Source organism: Pempheris klunzingeri, chromosome 21 (genome assembly GCF_042242105.1).
Source record: "Pempheris klunzingeri isolate RE-2024b chromosome 21, fPemKlu1.hap1, whole genome shotgun sequence".
NCBI lineage: Eukaryota > Metazoa > Chordata > Actinopteri > Acropomatiformes > Pempheridae > Pempheris > Pempheris klunzingeri.
In genome coordinates this window covers 10,742,350-10,762,685 of record NC_092032.1, presented here as the reverse complement: position 1 = coordinate 10,762,685, position 20,336 = coordinate 10,742,350, and the positions used below count along the sequence as shown (strand labels likewise).

The window sequence follows — 20,336 nt, the reverse complement described above, 5'->3', positions numbered from 1 at the left end:
TCTATTAAGTACAACAGGCAGGGGAGAGAAAGTGTCCCCCTTTTCTTAACCTGTGTTTTTTTCCTATAGAACATGGGCTGAGCCGCATTTAAAACCTTAAGCTGGATCCTTATCTCATTTTTCTTTATTGCAGGAAGTGGTAGAAGGGAAAGACTAGCAGGGAGAGGTGTGTATGCATGTGTGTATGCGTGCGTGTGTGTATGACTCACCTGTTATGACTGGTACTGTTTTGGTCTCATCCTCACACCCACACCAGCCCCTCTGTGCTTCCTCCTGCAAGCTGTTCCCTTAACTCACACAGGGAAAAAGTGCCTTTTCTTGTGATTTTCCTCATTGTCTTTCTCCACTTGTGCATCATCTCTCCTCACACACATTCCTGTTTTTAACTAGACTCCTTCTTCCATCTCTGTGGCACTGACACGCACTCACACAGCCACTTGACATTGATTGCCAGGCTGACTGGGTCATGTTTTATATTCCGTGCCGTGGTGAGTTGGCAGTGCGTCTCGCGGTCTGAGCCCGATTCCCTTTGGTGGCGACATGACTGACGCTGCTGGCTAACACACACACACACACACACACACACACACACACACAGAGGGCTGTGTGTGTATGTGTGTTTGCTCTGTCGTGAATGATTCGCATGATTCATATTTAGTAATGAGCATCGCAGCAGCACCAGCGACAGAGAAAATGATCTCTGTCAATTTTGTCAATGTGGCTGCGAAGGCTTATTGAAAACAAATTGAAAGTCAAATTTTGATTTGTTAATCGAATTTCAATTAACCTCTGCAGGTAAATTGATCTGAAATGTATTCACATGCAGCAGCTTGTCCTCGCCGGCCGTATTAGTAAGCGACGCATATGCTATAGGTTAGAGTTGATTACAGTGTTGTGTTAGGTTTTCCACCTCCTGAAATATTAATCACTGGCCACTTCCTCCTTGTTCGGTGCATGATCAGCAGCCTGCCAGCCACTTTATCCTCAACCCACCTCGCCGAGCACATCTCCAAACAGCATTCTAATATATTATTAATGGTCTCACAGTTGCACAGAACAGCCCTCCACCCACAAGTATCCATTACTTCCTCTCGGGGCAGTTAACCAATATGAACTGCAGAACAAATTGGTCCAATTAATTTGAATTAAGGTAGAGAGAGAGCGGGGATGGAGAGGAGACAGCAGACAGCAGACAGTCCTAACAGATGAGACAGAGCAGAGTCTGAAATCAAGTTGTTTCATTGAGGTGAATTTTTGATTTTCTATCACTTGCTACTATCTTGACTATTCTGCACGACATAAGAACCATCCACATTTAAAAGATCATTTTCCCAGGATTATTCTTGTAATCTTCATTTGTACATTAAAGGTATCAGCATAACATGAAGCCAAGCATCAGCTATACCCTGAATTCACAGAGAAGTTTTCATGTCAGGTCCAGTTACATGAAACAAAGTTATTTTATTCCTCTAAAAAGAAGCGCTCCTTTGACTCTACCTCCACTTTTGTCCCCCCACAGGAAGTGGCCTGACAATGACTTTCATCCCTCGAGCACAGACGTTCCCCAGCTTTCTGTCTGATGAACCAGAACAGGAGGAGAGCCAGCGCCAGGAAGAGGCGCCATCGCCCTCTAGTGGCCATGAATCCAGTTGCAGCCTGAGACCCCTTCAATGACAGAGAACTGCTCCACCAAAACTGGACAATTTCCCCACTACTGTAGAAAGGATGTAGAGATATGTATAGTGACATGTGTAATATATCATTTCCTGGTGATACAATAGTGTCAATTGTAGAGCGAGCGGTAAGTGAAAAGGAACCCGAAAAAGATGATGTCCTTTTTTTTGTATGTTGTGTGACAACAGCAGTAGCTTCAAAAATCGCACCAAAAATCCCCTAAGTGTAGTTTTAAAGTGTTTTATGTTGTTATTATGCCGTTAAAGCCAGTCGGACCCCCATTTTTTTAAACCACTGCACTACACCTTACTAGAGGGTGGAGGTACTAACGCCCCAAGTTCCACCGTAAAACGGTGTTCAAAAAGGCTTTTGTTGTGAAATTGATGAAATCACAGCAGGCTCATTCCACCAATGTGCCGCCTCAGCAACCGTTTCAAGAAGAACTCCACCATTTTTGACACCTAATCCTCCCCGTACTTACTGTACTTCGTTCCCTCACAAGAATGTGAAATTGATCAATGCCTTACACAAAAAGCGCTTGACTTTGATGACAGTGATAAATCAGCTGAAGCCCTTAATCGGTTACTACTACCAGCGAGGGGAGAAAGTCATTCAGAAATGTGCTTCAAGGATACAGGAGTGGACTGTCATGGCGGAAATGATAAAATGCAACCTTCTCACGGCCTCGACTTAAAACTGCCAACCTTACATTACACTAGCAGAGCGATTGGGTTTGAAAAGCTCCCCAGCTAATCTCCAGCTTCATATACGATAACCGGTTCATTAACAAAAGGTGACGAGCAAGATGTTGGTGACCAGATTGGGCAAATTATACAAGGCATTAGTAAATCATGGACATCGTGGGATGGGGGTTGTGGCAATAACACCACATGGTCATTTTTGCCCTGCTGGTATGTTTGTATAATATTGAAATGTAGAAAGAACATTAGCATCAATAGATTTTACTGAGAAATTTTACTGTTTCAGTAAAATACACCAACAGGAAAATGTCTTTAAAGGAACAGTTTGACATTTTGGGAAATGTTTGCTGTGGGTCAGAAGAGAAGAGTGACAGCACTGTCATGTTTGCATGATATGATAAGAAACTACAGTCAGCAGCCAGTTAGCTTAGCTTAGCACAAAGACTGGACATGGGTAAGCAGCTAACCTGGCTCTGTCAGAGGCTAAGACAGCCTACCAGCACCTGTAAAACCACAGCTTGTTGTCTGTTCCCCTACTATCTGTCTGGAAGAAATGGGATATGTCTTGCTAGTTAGTGAGCTTTGGAGGTGCTGCTGGGAGTTTTTGTGCTAAGCTAACTATACTAGCCAGCAGTTAGCAGTAGCTTTAAATTTAGCATAATGTGCAGACATCAAACTGGTATCAAACTTCTGTCAAGAAAACAAAAAAAAAAAGTGTATTTTCCAAAATGCTGAACTACTTCCAATAAAAACTAATAAAATGGCCGATCATAAGCAGAGACATTGTGATTAAAACACATTATTTCTGACCCAGTAGCCTGGCAGATACCTGATATAACATTGTTTTCCATGTCTACTAGCAACGGTGTGAACTAGAAAGAAATGGCAGAGAACCTGCAAAACACTTTCAGTGAATTCTTTCTGCAGCACGTGAGTTAAATCTGTCACTGAGTAAATGAGCGCTGTGGCGGTAATGTTCTCTGCATTGTCCTCCTCGAGTAAGAAGTGCCTTCAGACACAGACCGCAGAGTGTGAGACGCGGCCAAAGCGTCGTCTTTGGGCTTTGAGTTTACCATTGTGGGCAGAATTTCTCTCTGTACCTTCGAAACATTTTGAAACGTCTTAAGTTTCTCATAAATACTGTAGATCCCAGCTGTAAAATGCCACAGCACAGAGCAGAACCAAACCACAGCTCTTTTAGGAAGGTGAGAATAACACTTGTTGCCTGTTGGTGGCACAAATTCATCTTTTTAAATATTTGTTGTTATTTTGATTGTGCTTTTTGTTGCAGGTTTATGTTAAAGAAAGGCAAAGAAGTCTGGAATCCAGTGACAATCAGTTTGAGGCAGCAAAGCAATTCTTTAAAATCAAACTTAATCACCTGTTTTAATATATTTTTTAAATTGTTAATACTTAGAAATGTTCTTTCTTATTCTGTGTTGAAGTTTTTTGCCATCAGTCACTTTATTCTGTATTTGAAAGAGTTAAACTTTCACATTAATTTGAGCCTCAAACAAAGTCCCATGTATAAGATGTGTCGGCACCACAGAGCTGACAGTAACAGTACGTAGACAGACAGCCACACCTCTGCCCCAGTTGTTTTTAGTCTTAGCTCCAGTGTGGTTAATAAATGTATGTAAAATAATAAAAAACACTCCATCTGGACCCTTAGAGCCGTTCTAACTGAGAAGACCAGAGAAAGTTCTAGTTGACCGTGTTTAACATTCACAACTTTTGTTGTTTATTGTAGCCATTTGCTCGTTTGTAGCTATGATGTCGTCATGATTTCTGTTGTCACTATATGATTGTATTTGTGTCCATCGCGTTTTGTGTTCTGTTACTGTTGGATTATATGTTTATAGCACTTTGAATACATCGAGTGTAGGACTACAGTTTTCACTACATGTACATATGTAATGTTTTTGATGATAAAAGGGTAATAAATTGAATGTTCTATCATAATATCAGCATTTGTTTTTATGCCAACGGGACTGTCTAATGCAAGATAAGTAACAGCAGTTAAATAGAATAGTTATACATAGAAACATTTGCTTTAATAAGAAGTTACATAAGAAGACTGATGCGACTGTTAATTATGAAGCTGGAGCCAGACTGGTTAGCTGGTTAGCTTAGCTTTAGCATAAAGTCTATTAACTGGTATAGGGGCACTATGACGGCATATTAGGGCCACTGTAAGTAAAAAGAAAAAGGTTGTGGAGCTGATCAATGGGTAATATTCAGAGGAAATTACTCAATTAAAGTTGTGAATTAATGAAAAAAAGTGGGATTTTTAAAAAAATATGACATAAATATAATTATTACAAAATAATAATGTATTATTAAATTAGTTTTAATGCAGGTAATTTAATATAAAATATTAAATCAATACATTTGTGAGAAAAAAACTCATCAGAGTGAGCTTTGGGCTTACAATTAGTGATGTTACTATTTGTTGGGAAAAGAGTAGTGGAGTAAAAGTAGTTACTTTTTAAGTAAATTATTAGTTAATCATTTAGCTGTATTGGTGCGGTTACCTTCAGACAGAGCCACGTTAGCCGTTTCCTGTTTCCAGTCTTTGTGCTAAGATACGCTAACCAACTGGTAGTAGCACCTTCATATTCACCGCATGGACAAGTGAGTATCAACCATCTCACACCACTCAGAAAGTCTAAGTGTTCTAAGAGATTGTTTTGAGTTAACAGCTCAGTTATTCTTTCCTGTCAGTTTTGTCTTTGCACACCTCCACATCAGAGGAAATCAATGAGGTAGTGGTTATGATGCTGTTTTATTGGAACCACATGCAGCCATTTACATGCACACACATCAGTTTCATTATTGCTGCTCAACCGCAGTATCACAGCCAAATGTTGCAGCTTCTCCTGCTTTGCTGCGAACAGCGAGATGAGAGGATGAAGGCAAAAACTCTACATTGTCCCTTTATGTTCCACATTTCTAGCTTGGCCACATTTGTCTCGCTTCCTAGCAGGATAGCCTGCAAATCCATTACTGCCTCTGCCACTGCCTCCATGTCTATGGAGATAAATGAATCAGATTACACAGAAACAAGACACAGATTAACAGCACTACCATTAACCTTAAATATTGATTTACAAGAGCACGCTGTATAGGCAAGCTTAGAAATAAAATAAACTTAAGAGAACAACTTAGAAAAACTTGTCATGAAACCTTATCATAAAAATTATTTTGTTTTATCTAATTAGATTTTAAAATGCAGAGTAAAAAAAAAAAATCCATTCATCAATAAACAGTATAAGGAGCTAGAAACTAAAGCAGAGGATTAGCTAATTAGAGTTTAGCTTTCATAATAAGAGCGTGCTGTAACTAGAATGCAGCCATCCTAGACAGAGAGCCCTTTGGGGGGAAAGCAACAGTCTCAAGTGATGGTACAATGCTGAGTGACTGCTTTTCTTTTCCGTTAGATGATTAGACACTATTGTCAAGCTTTCAATGGAAACCAGGAGGGATGAAAGTAAAGGGAGAGCAATTACACAGGCTTTTGTCAATCGTTTCACTCGGGGGTTAGGGAAGTGAAAAGAATGATTACACAGGCCTTTGTCTGCGCGACGGTTACTGTCAAATATTGTTTTGCCCAAAACAAATATTTCCTCACCAGTAATTATGAAGTACATACTACATTTAATTAGTGGGAGCGGAGCTTGACTCAGAGAAACCTGTCAGCTTCCTGGGACTTTACACGAGCAGCAGCTTGTTAACTCATTTCAAACCACAGTCTGAATATTAATCGGTGTCAGGGTGATGCCTGCATCCCGTTAAAAGACCCAAACAAATAATTACGACCAGTGCTTGTCAATATTTAGGTTTAGCTTTGCTCATATGTACAAGAATGTGAGGAGAGCCGAGGGCGTTCTGACAGCTGTGACAGGTAAACACTCCACTTTGACATTATGCAGCGCATCATATTTATGCCTGCTCATTTACTATGAAGCTGACGTTGGGCTCTGTGTGATCGTACAGTCTGTAGGTTGGCATAGACCGGGCACTTCTTTATCTGTGTCTTCCTCCGGGGACACACAGAGATGTTCTCATAGAAGTTTGGCTGTGAATGTGGTAGACCTTATTAGTTTATGAGGTGTTAGATGAGGACGTGTGGCAGGTGATAAAGTAATGACTGACTGCACAGAAGCTTGGCAAAAAGTAATAAAGTGTCCCTCTAAATGGGCTCAATCTGCTTTGTATGATTCTATAGTTATTATATTACACTGCTATTATTACATCAAAATGGGAAATACATTCTACTCAATAAAGCTGAATTAACTATAATTGTAAAATTATTCTAAAAAATGTAATTTTTTGATTTAATAACAGAGTGGCCCATAAGAAAAAAAGAATATAACTTTAAAGAGGTTATAACTAGTTAATGTTACAGTTTCAGTTTATATGATACAACATCAGCCATTATTTTCAGCCTATTTGGCTACTTTTTGACAAGCTGCTCTTGTCACATGCAGCCATTTACATGCACTCATTTTACTATTAGTTCTTCTTAAGCAACATTAGTTAAGCATAAACACAGTGTCTCAGGGTAAATTATGGCAGGATGTGCGGCATAAAAAGATTAATAGTGAAGTGTGATGGGTTTATAATGAAGTGCATGTCTAAAGAGAAGGTAAGGGAGGGCCTTAAAAGCGTCAAGTGTAAAAACAAGAGTAGATATGATGAATAACGGGAGACTCACCTGTCTCTGAGACGGGTGCAGTTTGACTCTGTACTCCTCTCTCCTGGTCTTCTTCCTGTGGTGATTATTGGACAAAAGTAAACAGGTAACACTGGAAGTGCAACAAAAATTCACCAGCAATTTCAGATACAATTTCCTGACACTGTTCCGTGTGCAAGTTTCTTCTGAAAACACCCAAAAAAAAAATCACCGCATTTGTAGCCATGCTGGTGGCTAGTTGCTCTAATTCGGGGTTGGAAATCCCCACGTGGGAGCTGTAAGATTGATCGGAGTTCATGTGAGATGACAATGAAAGCAGAAAAAGAAGGTGTATTGAAATGATCTAATTAATTCAAGAAAAACAAAGTGCTCCTTGCTCGATGCGGTGAGAATCAGCAGACGGCGAAGATGGGTCGCAAGTAGAAGTTGCTTTGTTTTAAGGAGTCACAAAGCGTTTTAGAAGCGCTGCTCTAGCACCACCATGAGGTTGACATTTTTTAAATGGCATGTCGAACAACTATTGGATGGATTTGGTGCAGGTATCCCTCATAACTTTGGAGATGCCCTCACTTTTCATCTAGATCCATCAAAGTTTCCACTTATCCACTGAAACATCTCAATATCTCCTCGATAGATCGGCTCAGACTTTCACGGGTCCCAGAATAACTATCCTAACCACTTTGTCGGATTACTTCTCCTCTAGTGCTACCATGATGTTGATGAAATGTCCCAACAGCTGTTGGGTGGATTTCCATGAAATGTGGTGCAGATATTCATGTCCCCCTGAGGATGAATATGAATAACTAATCCCCTCACCTTTAATTTAGCACCATCATCAGGTCAAATGTTCATGTGTCACTTTAGTTTATGACAACATCCTGGTGCTAATTAGCAAAAATGAACATGCTAAACCAAGATAATGAACACGGTAAACATTAACTGCTAAACATCGTGCATGTTAGCATTGTCACTGCGAGCATGTTAGCCTGCTGAGATTAGCATGTAGCCAAAGCAGGCTGGAGACCCTGGCTGCGTCTCATTAGCAGTTCCACTTCCCCTCGATATTACATCACAGCGTACGCCGCACGGAAAACCACCTGGACAGCAGAGGGAAGGAGGGCAGGGGAGGAGGTGGGGGGGTTTAAAAGGCTAAGGTGTAAGGGTGATCATGTGATGGCAATAGCTGTCCCAAAGCTGAAGAACGATTTACCAGTAGTGCTCCACCTCTGCAGACACCTGTAGGACCTTTGTGCGTCCTTGAGGTTTGTGTCTCACTTTTTACCCCTCTGTGTTTTACATTGTCCAACTTTTTTATTGTTTATGCTTGTGCTCATGTCGGCTGCTTATTTGCTGTGTTTGTATTTTATTACTTTAATTTATTCATTCCTATTTTATTGGACAGCACTTTGATCGGCTCTGGTGGTTTTTAAATACACCTTGTATAAAAACTTGCTTAAAATGGAATGCACCTGCCCTTATACACTCCAAACTATCCAAAAAGGATTGACAAAATCTATAATTACAATGCATTGTGGGTAATACACAGGTCTAGAGTGATCATCGTTGTTCACTTGCTCCCTCAGCCCCCCCCACCGAGTGTCGATTTCACCAACTTCCCCTCAGTTTTCCAGAGAAATGGAGCGACGCTTATAACAGCGGTGGGGATTGAACGACCAATGAAACGCAGCCTCTTTGTTTTGTTGATATTAAGGTACTCACTCAATCAAATCCTATTTGATTATGTAACTCAGCCCTTTGCTTCAAACTGCAAAGATCCAAGCACTTCATGTCAGTGAACAGACAGACCCATATTTCTCAACCAAGATTAGTTTGGGAGTGTTTGCTGGAAGATTTATGAAAACACACTGTGGGATCTTACCTGTGCCTGACTGCCAGTATGACGATCACAATGACTAGAATAAGCCCAGCAGCTCCAGCCGCGATGTAAATATACATCATGTACACGGATAGACTGAATCCACCTACAATTTAGAGAAAATAATGAAAAAAAAAAAAAGACCACAACAGCCTGAAATCTGTGGGTTTCCATTGAGCAGAAGAGAGCGTATTTGAGGGAACGTACATGTCATTGTTTGCTCATGACTCACAGGCGCAAAATCACACTAAAGGATACGTGCAGACACACACCTACACAGCCCCTAGTTACAGTATTCACAGGCCCGCCACAGAACGTTGTGGTTTCAGCAGATGTGAGTCTGGGTCTACGGAATTGTTTTAGATTAACATCACAGGCATTGTTTTATTGTACTGATTATGTTTCATCAATCACCAGACTCCGTGTGACACATTTGCATCCATAAATCATTTTAAGTATGAGAAAACCATTTATTATCCAGTCATGAGGTCACATGTGTATGTTTACTGCTGCGTGATGTCTGGCTCTTTACCTGGAGGGGGGACAGTGAGCAGCACCGTGGTGGTCTGCACTCCTGCGTCTGTGCTGAAAGTGCAGCGGTAGAAGCCACCATCCTGCTGCACCACACCCGTCAGGTGCAGATTGATATCCAGGCTGTCTGTGCAGCTGACCCTGCCCGTGTCGCTGTAGTCTTCGCTCACCAGGCCCCCTTCCACCTTCTTACACACGCCAATTATGCCCCAGGGTTGGCCTTGCGGCTTCTTCTCCAAAATGACCTGGTAGACGGTGCCATTGTGCTCGTGGTTACAGCTGATGGTCAGGTTGTTGTCCTGCTCTGCCACCAGCTCTTTGTCCGTGCTGATCGGCTCTGAGGTGGGGGGCTGTGTGGCGTCGTCCTCTTCTGGGGGCTCATCTGTCAACATAAGAAGGCGGAGGACACGCAGGAAATATCTTTTCAAAGAAAGAAAGAAATGTAAATGTGGAGTGGTAAAGTATAAGGTTTCATCTCTGACATCAATTCTTTTATTAGTCATTCAGTAGAAGTGCAGTAAATCTTCAATAGCTCAAAGTTTCCACCTCGGGGTTTCCTGCCATGTCTTTTACCTAAATCTTCCACCTGAATGGTCCTCGTCCAGGGGCCTTGAGGGAAGGTCTGAACAGAGCAGTGGTAAAGCCCGATGTCCTGGTGGGTGACGTTCCTCATGGAAATACTTCCATCCATAGGCATGGTCCTCAGGAACTCTATCCTCTCCCGGTAATGGTGAGAAAAGGCCACGCCATACTCTGGATGGAAAACTGCTACCGGATCCTTGTCTGGTATTTTGGTCCAGGACACCATGCTGAGGTTGCCGGACCAGGGGCACAAACATTCGAGAACCATCCCTTCCTCCAGACGCACTGTAACAACGTCTCTCTGTTGGACAGCAACTGGACAGAGTGTGTTTGTCTGTTTATTCAACTCTTCAGACACTTGACAGAATGACTTCTATAAAGGTGCAATTTGTGAAAACAGTAAATTACATACAAAACTGGTAGTTTGTAGAACTATGACTGATTATGTGTTAATATTTTACATGTATCAAGTCAGAATCCTGAACTCTCACGAAATCACGTTTACACCTAAGAAACAAAGCAAAAAAAGCCATGCTGCCCCCCCCCCCAGTATCTTCCTCTAGTTGAAGATTACCACAGCCATTCACGGTTCCGAGGCCGTCCCTTGGGTAATGGTAATTAGGCTCATTTGAGCCAGTACACATAAACTGACAATAGCTGGTGATCAAGCGTCCAAGTTTTCAAAGCCTTTTGTTCGTGCTGAATGACAACTGATTTCAAGTCCAGCAATGCCCTTGGGAAAGTTCTGGCAGGTTTAGAATAATAATGTCTTGCAAAATGTACAATAAAAAAAAATACTTTTCTACATTCCTCTCAGCCAATTTCACTAAAAAGAAAAAAGTGTAATAAAGAAATGTTTGGTTTTAATAACTGAATAGAAGTTAAGGACTATAAATTGGTGAAATGAAAATAAAACTACTTAAATTAGACTTTTTACAGCACCCTGACAGACAAGAATGAAGGACACTTAACACTGTCCATAAAACAGTTATCATGTGACACAATGACATTCATGAAAATTAGTCTACTAAAAACTTGTAAAAAATATAAATGTATGTATAAATGTCATACCTTTAAGAAAAGGAAGAAAGATGAGTACCACAAAGTACCAGTGGTCCTTTTGTACAGCTTCCATCTCGCCCCTCCGAGGGAGAATGAAAGCTGCATTGATGAGACGAGTGGAGAGGCACCCGAGCAGCACTTCCTGCTAGCTCTCTGGCTACAGAGGAACACTTGAGCTACTGGGGCACACTTCATGGTAGCCCACTGTTAGCTTGCTCCACACAGAGGGGCACTTTATCACCAGGGGCGGGATTGGGAGGCAATCTTATGGCATAATGCTGCATGGAGGGATCCATGCTGAAGTTTTCTAAATTGTACCCACGTTGCCCTTGGTAATGTGCGTATTTACTGTATTATGTTATCCTTAATCACTTGAGTCATTCTTAAATACCACTCACAAGTTAACTTTTATTCTTGTATAAGAAGCATTTATAACAGTTATAAGAGGAGCAGCTGCATAAGGGAAGAAGTACTGAGCGGGGGAGGGGGGGGGGCACAACTGAGCGTGAGAATGCTCTCACTATTATGCAAAGAAAAGGTCGTCATGACCTCAAAACAGGAACCATAGGATTCTTATTTGGGTGAAAGATGATCAATTGTGCAGGCTTAATCAAAATACGTGACATGTGTTGTGCAAAAGATAGGATGTTTGTCTCCCTAACCGTTGAGTTTCAGGTTGCACCCGGGATGTTGCCAAAGAAACGGGGGTCAGATACTACGAGGGATCTGGAGGCCACCAACGAGAGAGGGACGACGCCCAACAGTAGCCAATCAGACAACGGGAGCGCCTTCTTGCACATTTTTGATTTCTGTATTATAAAACACTGGGTCAGGAAGAGACAGTCAGTCAGACTTCGTGAACTGACACAACTTTGTTGCTTGTCAGGGAAGTGTAGATCGGAGCCAGAGCTCTCTATGCTGTATTCTTCAATAAAACTGATTGAAGCCTAAATATCTTCTCCTATTGCTCCCTCAAATGAACGCGCTGGACGAGGCTCTCACATAGACAAAGTAAGGTAGAATGAGCAGCCCAATAGTAACCTGAAATTCTGCAAACTATATGCTTTCCATATTGTATACAACAGTTTTTGTAGTTCATTTAGGACTCTGGAGAAGTTTGTTTTAGGATTTCAAAACATAGACATTCATGCTACTTAAATTCCTTGTACTTTACTCACATTTGATTTTTTAACAGTAAAAAAATCAAATGTGTATGTAACAAATGTGCAAATGTTGGCACAGTAACTTGCTAAACTAAGATTGTGAACATAGTAAACCATCAACATGCTAGCATCTTTATTGAGCATGTAAGCAAAGTACTGACGTACGTCTTGCGGTGTCTGTGAAGGTTTTGTGACCTCGGTTATCACCAACCAACCCAAGGTGGTATAATATGGAACATCGGCCCAAAACTACCAAAACCACAGTTGAGGCGTGTTTTAAAGCCACAGCTGATTCACTGTCTGAGAAACATCATAATTTAGGGAAACACCACAACAAAGTGTGATTTCAATTAGTACTGTTCAAGTGTTCAAGTGAAATCAGACCATACAAGACTAAAGTAGTAGCTAAAATCTGCACTTTAATATCAAAATTAATTAATTGTAGACAATTGTAAAAACATGATATAAAACAATATAAATAAATTCAGTTGTTTAGTAACTGTGAAAGGTTTTCAAGGCACTTCAACAGGTAGGCACTCATAGGCTCCTGCTTGCTCTCTGCATCTGTGGTTCATGGAAAAAAAAAGCAATATATAAACAACTATAAACAATAGGACAAACTTAATGTTCCGATTCAGCGCCGGGACAGGTGCTGATTTGTAATCATAATCATCAGAGTGAAGAAAAGCATACCCTTCTTAGAGACTGCATGAGCCTCCTCAATTCTCAACCGAACAGAGGGACACTTCAAAGTAGTCTTGGCCTTAAAGGGAAAATTAAAAAGACAGACCAGGAAGAGTTGTGTTGATGAGCCGAAAACTAGGAGAGTTCATTCTTTTCACTTTCTAATCAGTAGATTAAAAAAGGTTGGTCATCTCTTCTGTATGTGAGAAGACAATGAAGCAGATTCATCTACAGGACAATACAGAGTGAAGATACCGAAGGATTTCAGTCCATATAAATCACTAGCAAGTAAATGCCCTGTCACTAAAACAATGTTTTAGTGCTTGGATGTGTATGTGTGTGTGTTTGTACCCTCTGATTGTTATGCAGCAACGCCCAAAGTGCAGAAGCTCCCATACAGCGGGGTTCCAGCTCTTTACTGTCCAGACAGCATAGCAATACCTTCATGGCTTTGTCTGGAAGAAAGATGAGCAGAAAGTCAGAGACGTTCGTCGACAGTAGATTAAAAAAAAAAAACTGTTGACCTGAATACGACATTTTGACTTGCACTTATCATCTAGGTCATTTCCTCTCTTTACCTCTTTCATGGGGAAATTTGACAATGACAGCGTATCAGTCATTACATTTGAGATCATGTTGTTTGCACAGCACATACAGGAAATGTCACCTTTCCACAGGAAACAGAAATAATGCCACATGACACCCACCAGGCCCCACAGCTCCCACCTGCTGCTTGCACTGGTCGAGGAAGGGGGGCACAAACTGTCTTTCTCTTTCTCTTTCTCTTCTCTGCAACTTCCTCTCCTTTCTCCAGCTACAAATGTTTACTCTTCATACACCTGCTGCATTCTTCCTACTTTCTTCTAAACTTAAAACTTTTAATTTATGTGAATAACATTCCACTGCAGGTGTTGTTGTTCTGGCCACTTGATGAATTTCAGTCTGTAACTCACCCCAAATTTAGTGCTCCTGTCGAGCTCGCTAGATGTTCGACTTTCTGCATCAGCCCCTTGTTTACTTTAATTGTCTATGTACCCCTGCCGCCTCATGCTCAGCAGACAGCGTACAGTCAGCTTGCCTGGTCATGTGTGCTGGAAAAGACTGCCTTCGGTTTTACATGGAAGGATTTGTGAGAGCCGTTGGGAGGAAACTATGTAGTCTACCTCTGGACAAGGGGACCAAAATAAGGTCAAAGTGCATAAAGGCAGTTAAGTGATTTAACTGTTTATTTTCTGTGAGTCTGGCAGAACTGGCAACCTTCTGACATGACACAGAGCAATTTGTTTTTAAAGGAATAAGCCAAACTAAACTAATCACTTCTTGGCTTCAGCTCCATACTAAAGAACACACACACACACACACACACACAAGAGCAGCATCGATCTTTTCATCTAACTCATGGCAAGAGGGCAAATGTGTTTCCCAAAATGTCAAACTACTTTTTAATTCCAAAACGATGAGACGAATACTGTTTCATATTTCATATTTCATGACTAGATTGTTGAGTGGCTGCTAAAACCACCAGTTGCCTGGACGTTCAACAGAAATCTTTTCTTTGATTTTGTTTATTGATGCACGTGAAACGCTGATACATCCACAAAACAAACTGCTTTTTTGCACGTCCTTTCATACTTTGTTGTTTTATCATGTTCATATCCCTCCCGTTACTCCCGTGAGATCAAGAAATTTAACCCCCGCCTCTTTTCCATACCACTGGCAATGACGTGCGGCTTGTTGGCAGGGCAGAAGCAGAGGTTGTGAAGGGTGATCAGTGCGTGCCGCCGGTGGGGTGCCAGATCTGCCAGCAGTTCCAAGGCTCCATTCACCCTCAGGATACTCTGCTGGCCGTCGTCTGCGAACGAGAGATTGACCAGCAGCCTCAGCCACAGGCCCAGTAGGCTCCCCCCACCAGACCCCACAGAAGTGGCCTTAACACCACCCCCCTTCGTCATGGGTACAGACAGGAAGGCTTGCAGGAAATTATTCTGAGAATGACAGCAAAGGAAACAGTCATGTGTCATGTGAACAGATCATTAAGTGCTGCTCCACAGTTTAGAAAATATATCCCCAGCCAGCATGTAACATTACTGTTACATTCTGTAACACTGAATATCTCACTTAAGTGAGATTTATTTAACTTGTAAATCAGTTTTTCACAACAAGTTAAAATTAACTTAAAGCTGTTGACTTGGCTCAAGAAGTTATACTTGCTGAATAATCTCTTCATATCTCACTCACTAACAAATCATAACTTAAGTCATGTATTAACGCCTTTAGCTTTTGTAGTCTATAATTTGTCCACAATCTTGTGCACACTGTGTACCAGGCTTGTACCTTTTGCAGGAGGCCTCTGCAGTCGCGGGACACGGCGAGGTTAGCCAAGAGAGAGAAAGCTAGTTTCTGGATAGTGCTGTTATCTGGGGCGACCCCTGAGGCCAGCTTCATGACAGAGTGCATTAGAGAGTTACTAAGGGTGCCTTTAGATCCTGGTGCAACACCAGGGCCACCACCACAGAGAGAACTGCATGCTGTAAGAGAGAGAAAAAAACAAAACAACCTTTTTTTTCATTTTATCAAAATTCAAGGTATCACAGGTTTCACACATACATCCAGTGTGAAATGAACTCCGCAGTAATTACATAGCACAGCAGATCAAACCTGGAGTTCTTAACTTTGTGTCTTTAATGGTAAAAAGCATTAATCAATGCATGATGCAGAATCCACAAGCGTGCTCTCTGTCCCTGAGGCAGCCAATCAAGGCCGCTGCTGATTGACATCAATAGTTTTGCATGCTGTTTACCGATATACTAACATTTTTATCACCTCTAAAGTCCAGTTCAAAGACACTGTGACACTCAGCAAAATCTTCTCTTCTTCTTCTTGTTGGAACGAGCTGCTTCTTTCTGTTTATCTTAAAGCTAGCTAACTGTCTAGCCAGCAGGACCAATAGCTGCAAAAATAAAGACTGACCCATCGGGCGGCACGGCTGTCTGCCCGCCACACCAAAACATCTCCGCACGGGTGCATGCACGGCTTGTTTTGCTTTAAAAGCTGTCTAGCCAAACGACAAAAATGCTGAAGAAGAGCGGACCTCCTGTACAACGACAGAAAAAAGCTGCACCTTAGTGGGAGCGTTAAAGATGCTGCTGCTTAGAGGCCAGTTGGAGCGTAAAGAAACCCAGAGTTTTCAGAAGGAATCCAGATTTTTGAAGCAATGAGGTCTCACATGAAGAATCAGATAGCTTTAAAATACCTCTGAAGGTTTTTTTTTTATCAGGCTTTTAATCTTTCATTCACCATGAAAGCACTGATGATGACAACCACCGTCTTCTGACTCTGGGAGGGAGGGAAATTATTCAGCCCTAGGCTATGGCTACAGTTTATTCTACCACAAGGCCATTCAGGAACATAAACACATTAGAAAACATAGAAAATAAGTGATACAAATAAAATCTCTCTTTTGGTGCATCCTTCACTTCAGTATAACTGACTAATTTCTGCTGCTGTAGATTACATACAAGATAGAGAAAATAACAAGCTAAAAACAGAGACACTGACTGATGTTGCTTATTGGAGAACATGACAGCTTGTTGGTAATGCTAATCCTGGAATGGTAACATACAGTTAGCCTGAGGTTATCTCAATACCTGTCAAGAAAGCTGGTCTATCATAGAACTGACAAGGGACCTCTGCTTTATAAAAGATCTACTTCTCTGATGTGAGTCAAAGGCGTTCCCACTGCTGCTACAAATCTCATTAAGTTTTTTTGCAACCATATAGGATTGATCCTTCTATAGAAGTCTAGAAAAAAAGACGTCTTTTTTTCCCCCACTTTGCCTCTCTGTCTGTGGGAGCAAGTTTTTGGGGCTGCTACAAAAATATCTGTGAAAATATGTGTGGCACAGATGAAAACAACAATCTGACTTGAACTAACAGTGCAAACAAAGCTTTAGATGAAGGAGGTAGACTGGAGATGAAACATTCAGTAGAAATGTAGCAGTCTCAGGAGACAAAATGGTAGCCTGAGGGTGGATGGTGTAATACTAAGCCTGGCTGCATGCAGCCTGAACACAACCTGCTGTTCAGTTAACCTTTAGGGAGATACTGTGCCCGACTTCACTGATTTCTGGTGCTTCACAGCTTGAGCATATGAGAGGTCTAAAGCGAGTGAGTTTAGATCAGAGCTTACGCGCCCACTGAGGAACCGGTGCCAATCAAACAGAGATACACATAAAGACACACACACACACACTCAGAAACGTTCATAAGTGTTGCACATGAAACTTCCTTTCCTTCACTGATGAAACTGATTTCCATTGCACAACTACACTAGTCGCACACACACACACAAACAGATCAAAAGGGACCACAAGCCGTTATTCAAAGTCAAATTTCCCAACTGTCTCCTCCCCATGAATCTCGCCTTTCCTCTACTCAAAAAGCTTTTTTCTGCGGGTCTTTCGCTGTTCTGATTTCCAAATACCCAATTCTTACATTTGCATGATGGAATACCAATATCTCAGGCAACAGAGAGACGCTCTGTGCTTCCCAACATCATCTCCCACTGGTCTGAAACCCGCTGCCATACATACAGTGCGACAGCCATGCAGCCTGATCCCAGGATCCTGACACTGTGCCCATTGTGACTGCCAGGCAAGCAGGCGCTGGTCTTATACAGTGAGACACAATGTTGTTCAGTGGTCATTGGGGAGGACAATGGGGCTCTTAGTGTAAAGTGTGTGTGACTCAGTCAGATTGCTAACCACAGACAAGAGGCGATGGGCAGGCACGGGCCAGGCACAGTGCCTGCACAAACACATAGACATACAGACAGGAACACACACACACAAACAGACCTGTGGTGCAGTTGGCCGTATAGACACACAGAAGCTCCAGCGCTGCCTCCATGGTGGGGTCATCCAATAGGAGCCAAGGCCAAAGAGCATAGAGTGCCAGTGTTAGGCGAGCATCTGTGGCCACCACCTACACACATAAAAGGATTACACACACATCACATGCACTTGCATAGGAAATGGCCCAAATACAAGCATGTACATGATTACAGACATAGCATAAATTAGAGAAACCCTGATTTTGAATAAAAGCACAAACACAGCAGGCAGTAATCAACATAAAACGCTACAATATTTTCCTAAATGTGCAGGAGAAACACAAGGGAGGAGAATAATGGTGAGGTAAACACTGCAGTAGAGCCTCCCTGGCTATTTAGTCCAAGGTAACCACCAGTGACAGAAAGGCCACAGAAAATGAAAACCAGCTAATATGCTCCATAAGTAATGCCATTACAGGGTTTAAGAAGCTGAACTTGCTGAGATGTTAGCAGGTCCGTGCACATTTAGGTGAATCTCATTTACTGGCACAGGATTGGTACTCTGAGGTTCCATTAAAAACCTATTAGCAGTGGGGAATTAAAAGGCAGGCACAGGGGCTCACTTTGCATTCATCGTTGCGGTAAAGAGCACTCCGCAGGATCTCCACAGTCAGCTTGACTTCCTTTAAATAGCCTTCTTCCTGATAACGTAGAAAGACAAAACAACAACCAATATGTTTGAATGTTCAAGTTGAAAACAGCCTTTACTGCATCTTTACTGCTGTCTAAGAGACTGCTGAGAACTACAACAGATATTCATAATATTTATTCAAAAAGTCATTCATGTTGAATTCAGATTGTTATTGTAACCAGTGGAAAAAAAACACAGGCAGCACAGAAACGCTGAGACTGGAAATTTCCAGCCAGTCCCCACTCACCTTTTTGCGGTGAGAAGCCTTGCCGGGTCGGACTGACTCCAGGTGGAGCTGGGAGTGAATTTGCTTTATTTGCTCCACACAACTGTCAATTAGACCAGCTGGGTAAAAAAAACAGTTCAGAATGGGATATAACATCATTAGCTTCACATTAAATGAATTATTTGTGTTATTCCACCATAACAGACAAAAAAAATAGCTCTTCATGATGTTATCAGAAACTGAGCCATTGGTAGAAAGAAAACTTTTCCTGTCGAGGACGAGGAAATTTTAGGTTAATGTGAAGAAACCATTTGTGTCTTATGGGGAAACACAAGACAACAAGCTGGTGACCCATTTTACGTTTTCAAAGAGTACATAACAGGTGACAGCCTAACTCTCGTCTGGGGTTTGGGGAATTACCTTTGGCTGCATGGTTTTGAGCTGTGGGACTGCAGGCTAGCAGTGTCATCAAAGCTCTGGCTGTCAGTTTCTTTAAAGGGTCCTGAAGGGTCCTCTTCTCAAAACTCTGGCATCAACAATCAAAAAAGGAGCACAATCGCACACTCGGAAAATAGCAGTAGCAAAGTTTTTGTATTCTTGAAACTTTGTCATGAGCACATACATTATTGTATTTAAAAAAAAAAGTAATCAGGCAAATACATTTTAATTCCCACTATGACCCACGGTTTAGACCAGCCCACCATGTGCCCCCGTCACCTCCACATACCTGCAGTAGCAGGTCACACAGCTGGCTGGCGGAGGGACTGCTAACAATGTCGGACAAAGCAGTAGCATGCTTAGAGGTCAAGGCTGTGACCTCCGCATCCTGGTTCTTCGTCTCCTCTGTGAAAATGGCACAGAGGAACTGCAGAGCCACTGTGGGAAGAAGTGTGTCCGCGAACTTCTCATTCACACACACTGATAATGTCCCTATAGATGGAGAGGGAAAATAAAAAGTGAGTTGACTGTAGAATATCTGTCTTTTAATGAATGGCACAGCAATACATAGTGATAAAAATGGCAAATCCATTTGCTCAAATCCCCCAACAGCTAGATGTTTGCAGACATATCCATGACTGAGGCAGTATGCACTGGTGGAGAAGACACTAATCATTTGAATGTGTATGCAGACGCCCAGATACCATAAACATGTACACAGACATAAACAGACGCACAACGGCTCAGCATTCATCTTTTACTGGACTCATCAGATTTCCCTGCTGTGCCATTAATCACAGAGGAAGTTAAGTGGTAGGGGTAGAGGTAGGATAAGGACAGGATGCAATTATCCCATCCGAGCATCTGTTCAGCGAAGTTAGTACACAGTTACAGTTCAATGAATGTGTTAATATGACAGAATTTCTTTTTTCCTAGTTACAATTACATCTAAAATGCTAATCCTGATTATTTAGTTAGTCGCTGCAATCAGCATAATTACCCTAGTCATGATTATCAGCATTCATGATTAAATAAATGATTTTTCGCTTGCTTACAACTTGATTTGAATCTTAAAATGCAAGGAATCTATTATTATTATTGTTATTATTATTATTATTATCTAGTCTGTTATTATGTAGTATTTGTTATGAATCATTATGAATTGATTCTGCTGCCTAAAC

At 41.6% G+C, this 20,336-nt stretch overlaps 3 protein-coding genes across 3 annotated transcripts in view; 1 reads left to right on the top strand and 2 right to left on the bottom strand.

Annotated features, from left to right (window-relative positions):
* Window positions 1-1,674, top strand: part of dok6 (docking protein 6) — a 44,018-nt gene extending 42,344 nt beyond the window's left edge. Inside the window, exons 8-9 of the mRNA XM_070853019.1 lie at window positions 134-166; window positions 1,520-1,674. Of these exons, the coding sequence (XP_070709120.1) occupies window positions 134-166; window positions 1,520-1,674 (188 nt within the window). The remainder of the gene's footprint in view (window positions 1-133; window positions 167-1,519) is intronic.
* A 3,892-nt stretch (window positions 1,675-5,566) lies between these two features.
* Window positions 5,567-11,220, bottom strand: cd226 (CD226 molecule). The gene is made up of 6 exons (XM_070853018.1): window positions 11,132-11,220; window positions 10,052-10,375; window positions 9,480-9,860; window positions 8,951-9,053; window positions 7,093-7,147; window positions 5,567-6,453 (listed from the first exon to the last, which is right to left on the bottom strand). The coding sequence occupies exons 1-6, from the start codon at window positions 11,193-11,195 to the stop codon at window positions 6,328-6,330; spliced, it is 1,053 nt and encodes a 350-aa protein (XP_070709119.1). The 5' UTR covers window positions 11,196-11,220; the 3' UTR covers window positions 5,567-6,327.
* A 1,464-nt stretch (window positions 11,221-12,684) lies between these two features.
* Window positions 12,685-20,336, bottom strand: part of rttn (rotatin) — a 31,002-nt gene continuing 23,350 nt past the window's right edge. Inside the window, exons 40-49 of the mRNA XM_070852706.1 lie at window positions 19,445-19,647; window positions 19,138-19,243; window positions 18,739-18,836; window positions 18,424-18,501; window positions 17,826-17,952; window positions 15,304-15,497; window positions 14,681-14,954; window positions 13,321-13,424; window positions 12,979-13,048; window positions 12,685-12,849 (exon numbers count right to left, since the gene is read on the bottom strand). Of these exons, the coding sequence (XP_070708807.1) occupies window positions 12,770-12,849; window positions 12,979-13,048; window positions 13,321-13,424; window positions 14,681-14,954; window positions 15,304-15,497; window positions 17,826-17,952; window positions 18,424-18,501; window positions 18,739-18,836; window positions 19,138-19,243; window positions 19,445-19,647 (1,334 nt within the window). The 3' untranslated portion in view covers window positions 12,685-12,769. The remainder of the gene's footprint in view (window positions 12,850-12,978; window positions 13,049-13,320; window positions 13,425-14,680; window positions 14,955-15,303; window positions 15,498-17,825; window positions 17,953-18,423; window positions 18,502-18,738; window positions 18,837-19,137; window positions 19,244-19,444; window positions 19,648-20,336) is intronic.

Coding starts and splice junctions, on each gene's coding strand:
- cd226 (XM_070853018.1), bottom strand. CDS start 11,195: ATGGAAGCTGTACAAAAGGACCACTGGTACTTTGTGGTACTCATCTTT. Junction 9,054..9,479: donor GCTCACTGTCCCCCCTCCAG/GTAAAGAGCCAG, acceptor TCTAAATTGTAG/GTGGATTCAGTCTATCCGTG. Junction 6,454..7,092: donor TGCACCCGTCTCAGAGACAG/GTGAGTCTCCCG, acceptor CCACATTCACAG/CCAAACTTCTATGAGAACAT.